Below are 13,649 nucleotides of genomic sequence, written 5' to 3' on the forward strand. Positions count from 1 at the left end.
TATCCTCTTCCTCTCCATTTCATCCTCACAACAACAACCCTGTTAGGTGGGTTGGGCTGAGAGTCTGTGACTGGCCCAAAGTCACCCAGTGAGTTTCCATGGCTGAATGGGGACTAGAACCCGGATCTCCCAGCTCCCAGTCCAACACTGTAGCCACTGCACCACACTGGTTCTCACACCACACTGGGGGCATTTCTACACCAGCCTAAAATCCTGCATTTAAAAAGGGATTTTTGGCTTCCGTGTTAAATGCAGGGTCACACTGACTGCCTTTGCACTCCCCCCCTTCTCCCCTCCTTCTCCCGGTAGCTTAACTTCTGCTGTACTGTTTTCTTGCAGCCCCAATCCTGGGCACTTACTTGGGAGTAAGCCACATTGAACTCAATGGGACTTACTTCTGAGTAGACATAAGATCACCCTGTATGTCTGCATCCCTTGGCACAGTTACTTGGGAGTAAGCCCCATTTAATATAATAGGATGCTCTGAAACAACAGAGGACATTACTTCTGAACTTGGTGGGGTAGGGGATCAGATGTGTCTCCCTTCATTGCAGGGACGCATTTTATCCTCTTCTCTCTCCAACTGAGAAATGCAGAGGCAGGAGACACAATCGGCAGGCAATTCTTGCCCTCGTGCCTGTCAAATCGGCTCGCGTCTCCTTCTGTGCATCCCCGCTCCCATCCTCAATGCCTTCCTCATCCTGACTGCACCCTCAGCTACCGAAAACAAACACCCACAGCAGGCAGACAGAGCGGTTTCTTCCTCTATGGGAGAATTTCATGTGGAGGTCATGCCGCTCCTGTTCTGTGGGCTGGAAAAAATACCCCCATTTTTTTCCGTTTGAGGAAAACACGGGATAGGTGGGAGGAAATAGTGGGATAATGACTGGACAACAACGATGTTGTGTAATGGACCTGCACAATTCAGTGAGTGTCGTGAGCAACCATGAACATGCAATAAACTTGTGGTATAGAGATCCCCTGGCTCTCACACCACACTGGCTCTTTTAAAATGAAAGCAAAGATCAGATAGGCGATTATGTAGGATACTCTGCAATTGAAGAATTCTGAAAGGTAAAACAACATTGTGGAAGCCAGAGACTCACCTTTGGGACACAGCTGTGGCAAGTGGCCAGGGATACAATACTTCCCCTCTGGACAGGTGTGGCACCATTCTTGTCCATGTGTCTCAGCCATGTAAGAGCCAGGGGGGCAGGGGATAGGGTTCTCACTGCCCAAGGGACAGAAGTGGCCTACAGGACAGGAAGCACCTGAAATCCCATCTGTGGGTGTTGGTGTGATAGACCCTGCAATGCAATAAAACCTACCGAAATTGGCAAGAGAAATACAGTTTTGTTAACAAGGAAGGAGGCTGAGATACTGGCAATAATTCAACAAAGCAGAGAACCTGACCACAGGTGAAGGTAACAATGAAACATGGCTTTCTAAGGTGAGTCCAGACATGTACACACACCACTCTATGACTGCAACATCACTTGAGTGATGATTGGCCAGTGTGAAATATTCATGACTGATCAGACCCAGAGATGGCGTTCTTGCATTACCGGACTGCATGTCAGATACAATACTTCTCAAGGAAGGCTGTTTACCCATTTAGTTTTGAATCTTTAAGGGACGAGATACAGAACAACACACATGCATGTATGAATCAGTTCTAGACTTATACCTAAGGACGGGGCCTTTTCAGTGGTTGCACCCAGACTCTGGAACTCCCGGCCCCTGGGAAGCTCACCTGGCCATCTCCCTTCTTGCCTTCTGGTGATTTGTGAACAACTTAGTTCACAATGCATTCAAGGTGGAGGGGGGACAGTTTAGCCTCCTAATGTGTTCTTTTCTGCCTCTTTTGGTTCTTCTGTATTTAAGATATATCCACATCTACATCCATATCTATATCCATATCATCTATATCTATATTAGCAGAAACAAGATCTTAAATACTAAAGAACCAAGAAGAGGCAGATCTGTCTGCTCATCTATATATGGTTTTGTTGCTATTTTATGTAAATGTATCATAACAGTGCAATCTTAATATAACAGAGGAGTGAATGGAAGGAATGACTGATGGCTGAGACCAGAAATGAACCTTGGGTGGAGCTACCGGCAGTTGGGGAAAGTCAGATAGGGAGGCAGCTAGAGAGGTCAGGGAAGCAGTGAGTGGGAGTTCTGAAGGAGAGATAGTGAGAGGAGTTAGAGGCCAGAGGCATACAGGGAACCCCCTATTTATGTCACAATGGCAAAATGGTGGGATTTGAATTTGTGAGATTAAATTTTGGGGGGACAATGTAGGATTGAATCACCCCAAGTGCTGATGACCAGAACTTCAAGGTCACAGAACAATTGCAGTCAAGTTTTTTTTTTTTGTTTTAAAATTTGGTTTAGTTAAAGACCAAATATGAGAGAACGCCTTTAAGAACGTATCCAAGATAAAGAGAGGGCAAAAATTCAGAAATGAATCCTGACTCCCCTCCTGACTCTCTAACTGTCCTTGTCCTTCTTCTAACTGACTTTCCCCAGCTGCCTCTAATTCCACCCAAGTTTCCATTCTGGTCTCAACTGTTATTCCTTCCTTCCACTCACTCATCTGTCAAACCTACATTTGCTGGAGGGAGTTCTGACTTTGGTGGTTCTGTTTTCCATCCCTGGGGTTTTGTTTGTTTGCAACCAATGGGAGGAAATTAATATACTTCAGCTTCATGGCGGGGATAGATCTGTTATTACTTGGGGTTGGGGGCAGGTCTGGGGACTGGGAGAGCTGTGGATCCACAGCCTTCTAAGGCACCCCCCAACACCCCTCTGGCATGCCTCCCCCACACTCCCTCCAAGAATGTTGGAGTTCTTACACTGGAGATGAACTGGCTGTGGAGATTTCCATCACAGTGGGGAGTGGGGCTCTGAGTTTGTATCTCCCCTAGACCTCTCTCTCTCCACTCTTGGAGGGAAGACCTGATATATCCTATGGGCTCCTGGAATTCCCTTCTGGGGACTGTAGGATTGCACTGTGCTTCTGTTAAAGCAAAAGGGCAGCGTAAAAATGTTTTTAAATGACTGGATGGATGAACATATTTTTTTCTTGGAGGTTCAGAGGGAAGTATCCATAAGTCATTAATTCTGGGATCCTATTTACTAAAGACTATTGCTGGGCAAACACAACTTCCCACTTATTGGAGTGTGTGTGGACAAGACACATTTCAGAGTTTGCATCATCCATGATAGACACTAGAAATGGTGCTAGTACAAAAAGTCCATGCCAGTGCCAAGCATATCCTGGATGCTTAAGGGGGTGACACAGCCTCTGCTTAGCAGACCATACAAGAGGAACGAGACTGGGATAGGGGAAGAGTCAGGAACTAGTGGGGCACAGGGAGGGGAATGTCAAATTCTAACAAAGGGCAGTGGACAAAATGCAGTTGGGGGTAATTCAGGGCACATTTTGTGAAAGAAGTGAAGAATGAGGGAGGAGGAAGAGGCAGCATCAGGCAACAGAATGACAGAAAGCAAGGGAACAGAGAAAGAGGAGAGCAAAAGGAATGAGGAAGTGTATAAGAAGAAATAAGACAGATTAGAAAGAGGTGGAGCAGAAATGGAGAGCTTCAGAGTACTAGCACCTTGAAATGCATGCAAAGCTTGATAGGGAGTCTGTAATTCAGTGAATATCGTGACCTCTGATTAGGCAAATCAAAAGACAAATTCTGGCAGTGCAATTTGTATTTGCATGTGAAAGGGCTGATATCTCCAAAGATAATAAGTATATCTTGCGGGAGGTGAATGGGTATTTTGCACGTACCCTGCTGCACAGCGTCCCGATGGGGTCACAAGACCAGTGCCATTGCAATAATATCCCCCAGGGCAGGACTGGCAACTCTGGAGGTTTTGATTCCCTTCATCACTAGACCATGTTCCACGAGGGCAGGCAGATGGAGCAAGAGTTCCTGAAAAGCAGTAAAAGCAGTGGAAGGCTTTTCAGAGTCATTCAGAGCTTTTCTACATGAGGTATTTATTGTGTGCTTGTCATTCTCTACTCATGGTTATTTATGGGTTCTTTAGATGACATGGTGACCCTCCAGTTTTGCTTCTGGTTCTAAACAGTACTTTCACATGTGTTTATTTAGAGAAGGGAAAATGGGGTATTATTTCTGATGGTGAAAGAAAGCATGATTTCCTCTTTTGAATTTGCATTGTTCTGCTGTACCACAGTGCCACCTAGAGGTTATGTAGCAGAAAAGCAGGGAAGGAAATGCTCCTTGAGTAGTGCTTGGATCTCAACACTGTGAGTGACAAAATCAGAAAAAGATGCAGCGGCAGTGTCCTATACAAAAGCCTTCAGGGGAGTAAAAACAGTGACAAACATACCTGAGAGGCAGTAATGCCCACGAGGGCAAGGAAGTCCAGACATACCATCTGTCGGGTTCAGGATCCAAGCACCTCCCTTGCACCAAAATCCAGCAGAGCAATCTCCTAAAAAGGAAAGAGGGTCTTGGCCACTTCACTGGCTCAGATTCCGAAACCGAGACAGACCAGCTATCCCAGAGCTTATCTCTGTGTGTGCTTTAGGTGTATAAAGCCATTTTAAATGTCTGAGCACTGCAGTCAGCCGCCCAGCATTATGCAATCAATCTGTAAAGAAGCTCCACTGTCAAGTCTGTGGCTGGTGCTCAAGCATTTCAGTAAATGAATGACCCCCTCCTTGCAATGCAACAAATGCACGCTGGTAAAAATAGCGAAGTAATTTACTTTGCCCCAGGCTCCAACTTCAGATTGCTCCATGGTGGCAGAATGCTCCCCATGAAGCACAGTGCTCCCTGGCAGAAAACAAATTCAGTGGCAAGAGGGGGATTAGCACATCAGTAAAGAAGGATATGATGCAAATAGTCATCTTATGGCACTTGTAATATAATACATTTTGGGCGCAATCCTATGGGGATAGGTGGCTGCCTCCGAACTCCACGGCGACCCTGATCCAATGCAGGGCAGGAGAAGCACAGAGGGGATCCCTCTGTGCTTCTCCTGCCCTGCATTTGCAGCTATTTGCAGCCAGCCGGTTTCAGCTGTCTAGCTGCGGGAAGGCGGAGCGGGGGAAGAGGATGCCGGATGACACATAGGATGTGTCATACCGGCATTTCTGCCTTCCTCACCCCGGAATACCCACCGGAATGGCCCATTTTGGCCGCTCCGCATTCCTCTTCCAAGTGTGGAGTGCAGGGCTGTTCTGCGCAGCCTGTGAGGCAGCGCGGAAGGGGGGGAAGGTCAGTTCTCTGGGAACAGGGCTCCGAGGTCGGCTCCTGGAAAACCACATATCCTATGGCCATCTAGCCGCTGACTAGCGGCCATAGGATTGCTCCCTCCATTATGTAAATATAACGTTAAATATCTGTATTAAATACTATCTCAGAAAGCAATACAAAATACGTGGGAAACTATCACAGAGAATATTTCTGAATGGGACTAATAATGTCCATACAAGATTGCTGTTCTTGGAAAAAGATAAAAGTGCTGATTCCCAAACCACTAAACTGAGCCTTAGCTGAATTAGAGTCAATTCTGTTCAAACAAGGTATTCATATTTGAATGATCCTTGCTTGGCCAGCTTGTAAATCAGTGCCGTAAGGTGCCATTGATTTGACTAGGAAACCTATTTATTTATTTATGTGTTATTTATTTACAATATTTATATACCACTCCACATCAAAAGATTTCGGAGCAGTGAACAACGAAGGTAAAATAATAAAACACCAGGTTAAAACAGTTAAAACATTTTTTAAAAACACAAATTCCAATAAGGTGACAGTTGAATGTAATAAACTGTGGCTGGTCTCGAAATAGCAATGTCTTCAGGAGGCTACAGAAGAAACACAACACTGGTGGTGCTTGCCTGACTTCCAAGGCAGGGAATTCCACAGGAAGGGGGCCACCATACTGAAGGCTCTTTTCCTGGTGGACTCCAACCAGGCCATGGGTCCATGTGGAACCATGTGGAACCTCTGATGACCTCAGTGACCGGGCAGGTGGGTAAAGAAGGAGGCACTCTCTTGAAATGGTTGAAATGATTCTAAATGTCAGTTTGAAATGGTTCCAAATGTCATTTTATCAATTTTGAGTACATGTCTCAATTATACATTCAACAGTAAACATATTGGAACCCTTTGGCTACAATCCTATGCACACTTAACTGGAAATATGCTCCATCAAACACTGTGGAATGTACATCTGAGTAAACACACAGAGCAGGGGTGTTGAACCTCTTTCCATCTAAGGGCCAAATTCAATTTTGGAAAAGCTCCAGGAGCCATGGTCCAGTGGTGGGAGGGGTGGGAGGCAAAAGGGTGGGTCAAAGAGAAGGGGGAAAATGCCCCCAATACCAGCATATACCAGTTACTGCCAATAACTAAGCCTTAGGAGAGACATTTCTACTTTTTAGAATGCGGGAAAACTGAGGTTCAACACCCCTGACAAAGAAGATGCACTGATAAGGTATAACATTTGCTCCCTAAAACATTTATAATTGCTATCTGAATTCATTGTAGACTCAACATTTCCCCCTGCCCCGCCATCTCAGGTGTTCTAGCCTGCAGAAGCAACCCACCTGATGGAGCAGCCAGCCCAGGAGATGAACAAAATTTTCCTGGTGGGCAGCTTTGACATTCCTGGATATTCTTTAGCTTCTGTTTGGGTCCAAATGTCCCTGAGGGGCAACTGTACTGCCTAGACCACAGTGTGCCTGGTGGGCAGTAATAGCCTTGTGGGCAAGGGTAGAGGGTGAAGTCACTGATAGGTCCCAGGTTGTTGTCACAGTAATAGCCTGAAGGGGTAGAGAATGGGGGGCGGGGAATGACCCAGATTTAATACAATGGGAAAGAGTTCACAATAGTTCCTTTGCAATAGATGGGGATATCAGATGTCTCTCAGGGATGTGCAAATCAGCAAAATTCGAGCTCACCAAAGTTCTTCAAATTCCATCTCGAGGCTCATTCCATCTTGAATCCAGATCAGATTGTGAGCTTTTTTTTCTTTTCACATGAAAATCTGGGCATATTTCTGTGTGTATTTTTCAAAATGTACACATTAATTGTGCGCATTCGTGAAACGTATGCATTTTTGGAATGTACTCATTTTGAAATGTATGCATTTTTGAACTGTACGCATGCTGCTGAATGCTTTTCTTTTTATCCATGATCACATTGCAAGCTTGGAAATGTACAGACTTTGACTGCAGATTGCATCTGAGCCCATGTTTGGTCTGGAAGGTGTGACCTGGGTAACATCCGGATCCAAAACAACACATTTCTCATGCATCCCTACTCTCAAGATGACCCACAAACGTATCAGGTTTATATAAATTTGACTGTCATAGCTTCTCCCAAAGAATCCTTGGAATTGTAGTTTAGTGAGGGTCACAAGAGGTTTAGTGAGGGCATTGAGCATTCTCTAGTCCCTGCTCCCAGAGAACTACAATATCCAGCATTCTCAGAGGAGAGGGAGCATCTTCTAAACTGGTCCACAGTATAGTTGTGTCCTTAGGTTTCAACATTAAGTGAGTCACACTATAGCCAGCGAATGCTTCCTATGAAGTTGTATGCTCTTTAGTAGGTAACACGTTAAGTAGCAAGCAGGGCATCAGTACAACAGAAGCCATCTTGAATCCATTTATCCCTGACATCCAACAACTTAAATATTTATGCCAACTAGATAAAATGCTTCACTAAGGGAGCAAGGAAAGGTTCTAAAACCAAGCCACCAGCCAACCAAGGAAGTGACCATCATGAGTTTTGTCCTGTCATCTATTTCATACCCGAGGCTGGGAAAGTGGGAGTTATTGTGCAGCTGCCTCATAGCCTCTTTGAATAAGCTTTATGTCTGCTGTTCCCTTGTGAAAATACATCCCCTTTGCCTCCAAATCCACAGATGTTGGGACTAACTCAAGACTAAAACAGATCAGCCTTCCCCAACCTACTGCCCTTCAGATGTGTTGGGACTAAAATCAGAGCCACCAGACTCCACCGACTAAAACTCTCCTCATCTCCAACCAATATGACCAATGTGTTAGCTGTGGATAATGGGTATTTTAGTCCAACAGGTTGGGGAAGCCTGCTGTAAATGTTCCCTCCATCTCATCCCTGCTCCCCCTACTGGTGGACAAAGGAGGCTTACCTTCCCAGCATTCTCCACTGGGGGTCTTCAGTCCAGATCCTTCACAATAAAACCCAGAGGGACAGAGCTGGCAGTCAGAAACCATACTTTGCCCTAACAGGTTCGAGAAGGTGCCAGGTGGGCAGAGGCTTGGTGCTTGAGACCCTGCAGCTGTGGGGGTGGAGGGAAGGGAAAGAAAAGAATATAGGGAACACAGTGTTGGATAGCTGCTAAGCAGGAGGAACACAAGTACCTTCTATCTCTCAAACAGCTCATTCTAAATATCCCTGTTCACTTCACGTGAGGTTAAAAAAAAAAGCCAGATGAATTAGAGCAATATGACAATGGAACCAATTACCTAGGGAGGCGGTGGGCTCTCCCACACTGGAGGCATTCAAGACGAGGCTGGACAGCCATCTGTCAGGGATGCTCTGACTTCGATTCCTGCATTGAGCAGGGGGTTGGACTCGATGGTCTTGTAGGCCCCTTCCAACCCTACTATTCTATGATTCTATGAATTGCATTTATCTATTATGTTTATATCCTTCCCTTCCTTCATTTACTGAGAATTCAGCTGGAGGTTCAGATCCTAAGTGAGCTCCCAGAACCAATTAAGGCAGATCTCCATTTAGGCAATTTTAAGGCAATTGTCCTATCAGACATATCAAAGAGGCCTAGTTAAAAAGGCTGTCTGAACCAAAGTTTGCTTTTAACCTATTACTGGAAGGCAGCTTGACCTGGGCAAAACAGAACATTATGAAAAAAACAATCTTGATCAGTAAGGTTCATGCTCCAGACAGGCCTAAACCACAGGCAACAAGCTGGGGATTTTTATATATATAGAGAGAGAACTGCAGAAGTAAAAGCAAGACATCAGCAAATATGAATAAGTATGAAAAGGTGGGGTTAAAAGGGTACATTAGCCAATCAATGTATGGTAAGCAATCACATCACATATGTTCAAGTGTAAAACTATAAAAGTAAAGGGGAGATACTGGCTGGGGTTGCTCCTGGCAGGGGTAAGCTTTGCTGGCAGAAAGCTGTGTTGTTAATGCACTATACTTTGCCTTCTTCGCTTTCCCTGTTTTAACCTTTATCAACAAATGCCATGGTATCAATTTCTTTGTACAATTGTCTTAGATATAATTGCTTGTTGTTAATAAATGTTTTCAAATATAGTCTATGAGTATCTATTTATAAAGGTAACTGTGTTGTCCGTGAACAACTCAGTCCTTCTCGGCATCACAAAAGCCATATCGTTCTGAACCCAGATATAGACAGGAAGTAAGAGCCCGTCACAAGAAAACAGGAGGTTTGCTTAATTAGATGTATTATCCATAAATTATTTCCTCCTAAATTCATACACAGCAGAATGAGGTGGTAGAAAGGACTGTACCAACTCAGACTGCAGGTAGGCAAAGTATTTACTGCAAAACATAATCACTGGTGCTTGGACAACTGAGATTGCTATCAGTATATATGATGATTATAAGTGGAGAAATCCTTGATGCAGGCAAGATGTGCTGCCAGATACTCACGGCAGTAAGTCCCTTCAGGGCAGATCTTGCCTGTAACTCCATCAACTGGCTTTGGAGAAGATGCTCCACCTGCACAAAAAAACCCAGCAGCACATTTCCCACTTGGAGCAGACAGACCTGTAGAAAAATGGGAACCAAGAAACATAAACCCGGAGACATTCTTAGCATATGTTAACGTTGTCCTACATTTTTGTTATTTATAGGCATTTAAATAACAAATGTAGGACTAGAAGCTTAAATTAGCAGAGAAATCAGCTAACCCTTTAGCTGATGAATTGTGGGGGTGGGGATTTAATCTGTAGGGTTGTAAATTAAGGGTATAGTTGACATAGGTAGTGTGTTTTGTGACCAAGATAGAAAAAGAATAAAACATTAACACTATTATTTCCATCTACCAATAACAGGTAGCTCCCTTTCCTTTAAATATTAAGTTATCTTACAGTTCCTTCAATATCTCAACAAGACATCCATATTGATGTTTTGATAATATGCACATGCATTTAAGCATAATCTATTATTGAATTATTGCCGGCTGGTTGCTCTACTAAAATGACAGGATGAGTGACTTCAGAAGCTGTATCTTTGAATATCCAGAACAATAAATTGGGAAAGCACTCATAGCAAATCTTGCTGAATCATTTCAAGTATTCCCCATATCTATATCCTGTGTTAAGTTCAATGAGTAAAGAGACTACTCATTGCTAAGTCTGGATGCTTACTCAGTAGGTTTCACAAAATCACACAGATTTCATGCAAGAACACCATCTTTATAATAAGTGTAAGCTTATGGACAAAATGCACTTGTACATTTTGGCATCTACTCCAGTACAGTTTTGATTCTCGTGTGTGAATAAAGGGTTACCTTTGTCCATTCCTTCTGGGGTTCTCCTAGGGGCTAAGTTCAGGGCCTGAGGCAGGGGTGGGGGAAAGAGAGGCCCTCCAGATGTTGTAGGACTGCAACTTCCATCATCCCTCACCACCAGCTATGATGACTAGTGCTGAGTTGAAGTCCAACAACATCTGGAGGACCACACATTCCCCATCCCTGGTCTAAAGCCATACCCCAAATGGTCTGCCTCTCTTAGGGTAGAACGACACAAAAGTTTTGCAGCAACCCCCTTTCCTTCATACTACTGAATCACTGTTGTCAGACACAACTGCCATATTTCCCCCTTTTACCTGGTGCATTGCAGTAAAACCCTGGAGGACACAGAATGGGTTCAGGGCTGCCTTCTGGGCAGAAGGACCCAAGGGGACATTTTGCTCCCGTGGCTGTGGCTGGGCAAAGACAGTTGCCATTTGTGTAGTTATCCAGATCAAAGGGCTGGGGGGTCCAGGCAGCTGAAATGCAGAACCAGCCTAAGAGAACAAACAAAAACCACAAGAAGATGAGCAAAGCACAAATCACAGGAGAAGGGGTCAATATTTCAATGTGTGCAGGCCACACTTCTTTATCTTTGGTTTTGCCCAACAGAGTAGGTCAGGAGGATCAGGGACCATACAGGGATTGTTTGCATTATGCGTGAATATTCTGTGTGAATATAGCCAAAACACATAAAAGCAATAAACAGAACCCAAAAGACTTGCAAGAGCTGAGCTGCCATCTCCTTTCCAAGTTAAAGGTGAGCTTTGAAAGAGGTCAGCCACACACCACCACATACTAAAACTACAGTGTTATAATAACACAGTCCTTTGTGATCCCATCTCACTCTTGCCCTCTTTAAATCCCACCTCAAAACACACATTTTCCATGAAGCCTTTAGCACAACCCACTATTTCTTATTTCCCACTGAAACTAAACGGAGGTGTAACAGTTACACTGTAATTGAATTGAATTCAGTTTATATTCAGTACAAATTCTTCTGCAGTTTCCTTGCTTCCATCTTGTTCCAAATTTCCATCTCCCTCCTCTCCCTCTGTTCTTTCCCTATATCAAATTTTAGATTGTATGCTCCATGGTGCTGGGGTATAATATGAAAAACAATATACTCTCTGGCTTAAAAAAAAAAAAGGCAAACCTGTCGAAATGTTTATATTTTGAATGCAAATTTTGGAACATAATCTGAATTTAACTGAACTGTTGTAGCCAGGCTGAGGATCTCAAACATTGTTATTATTTGTTTGTTTGTTTGTTTATTTGTTTATTTCATTTATGTCCCACCCTTTTTCCTCTTTGAGGAACCCAAGGAGGTGTACATTATCCTCCTCCTCTCCATTTTAGCCTCACAACAACAACCCTGTGAGGTAGGTTGGGCTGAGAGTCTGTGACTGGCCCAAAGTCACCCAGTGGGCTTCCATGGCCCAGTGGGGAATAGAACTCAGATCTCCTGGCTCCCAGTCCAACACCCTAGCCACTACACCACACTGGCTGTAAACATTACATACTGTTTTGTCATTTGTATGCAGAACAAAGGGGAAAATTCCTCTTGTATATCATTCCCCAGTTTCTTAGCAAGTATCCTCCTATATTATAATGGAACTTCTTTGTGATGATCAACCCGTTGTTAGTTACAGAGTAGCCTTATTTGCTATGACTGCAAGGAAATTATGCAGCTGTTTTGTGAAGAATAGGTGTTTAGCTTAACCTGTTTATTTTATTTTGCACTTTTATTGTGATTTTATTGTGATGGCTTATAAATACAAATTAACTGCTACCTATCAAGGTCTGAGGAAGATGAGGCAGGCATTGATTCCTCAGTCAGGGTGAGGAACCCAGATGCATTTTTGTTGGTTTTAGAAATATCAGGTAGGGTTGTACAAGAATTTTGTTTCTACTTGCAAAACATGTGAGCCTACTCTGTTTGCAACCCTGAACGTGAGCATGAAAACACGTCTGCCAAAAATGTTTGCAAATTAGTCAACCTATGTTTGTATTCAATTTGTGCAGCTTTCCCTGTTCAATTTGTGCAAGTTTCTACATTTATGCAAATTTCTAAATCAGCCCTGCTTTAGTCTACGGGGAAAAATTTGCACAACTTTGGAAACCTGCACAAATTGAGGGATTCTTGCACAACTTCCTTGTTCGATTGCTGTTCAGTTTGCACAATTTTCCCATTTGCACAAAACGAGCAGCAAACGCAAACATGAATGTAAATCGGGCATGAGACAAACAGTGAGCTGATGTTCGGAGAGTCTTGGTGAGACTGAACATCGCTCCTTCGCCGATCGTAAGACACAGCACATTTCTCCATAGATAACCCAGCCTCACCTGCATCACACTTTCCTGACACAGTGGTTAAATTTTCCTTCCCGCAGTAGTGTCCTGAGGGGCAGGGCAAGCAGCTATCCAAGCTCTGGGTCATGGGGTCTGGGTTATAATAGCCACGAGGGCAGGGAAAGTCCGTCGCCGACCTGGTTCCTTAGAGGCACAACAAAACAGAAATGGTAGAAACCAAAACATTCAGCAGATGTACAATTCTTGTGATGTGTTTTTGGCCTAGTTCTCATGGAGGTGATAAACCTGGTGTCTGGGATGCAAGGAGGAAGTCATGGGTTCAAATGCTTCTCTGTACAGAAATAATAATACTCCCTGCACATAGAAAAGTAGCATGCCAGGCAGAAGGCTAGGCTAGAACTGTTCTCCCTGACATGCTCGTTTTCTAGGTAGAATGGCTTTTGTTCATTTGTTTGTTTGTCTGGAGGAGCATTCTTATGTGTAAACTCCCATTTGCAGTTTGAAGTGGCACATCCTAAAATTGGGTTTACCACCTCCATGAGAATTAAAACAAGGGGTAGGGTGTGGGAATGGGGAATGGAACATCATGGGAGAGCACATGGCTGGTTATATACTGCTTCACCGGTTGCACACAAAAGCGACTTAGAAGTTATAATGAAAAGAAACAGACGAAACAAATCACATCAAGAAAATCCAGTCATCAAACTAAGCAGCCACTGAAGGCTTTAACCAAAAGCCAAACGTCAAACAGTAAGGCTTGAAGCCATTCTGAAAAAGAAAGCAGAGAGGTG

General features: G+C 43.9%; 1 protein-coding gene across 1 annotated transcript in view; it reads right to left on the reverse strand.

Annotated features, from left to right (window-relative positions):
• LOC146340470 (uncharacterized) overlaps positions 1–13,649 on the reverse strand; it is a 191,822-nt gene that overhangs the window by 100,192 nt on the left and 77,981 nt on the right. The window contains 8 exon segments of the mRNA XM_084807236.1: positions 1,107–1,324; positions 3,806–3,950; positions 4,372–4,476; positions 6,602–6,817; positions 8,167–8,316; positions 9,684–9,800; positions 10,863–11,042; positions 12,892–13,041. Of these exon segments, the coding sequence (XP_084663362.1) occupies positions 1,107–1,324; positions 3,806–3,950; positions 4,372–4,476; positions 6,602–6,817; positions 8,167–8,316; positions 9,684–9,800; positions 10,863–11,042; positions 12,892–13,041 (1,281 nt within the window).

This window comes from Heloderma suspectum, chromosome 6 (assembly GCF_057233095.1).
Source record: "Heloderma suspectum isolate Gila_16-S chromosome 6, 16-S_ref, whole genome shotgun sequence".
Lineage (NCBI taxonomy): Eukaryota > Metazoa > Chordata > Lepidosauria > Squamata > Helodermatidae > Heloderma > Heloderma suspectum.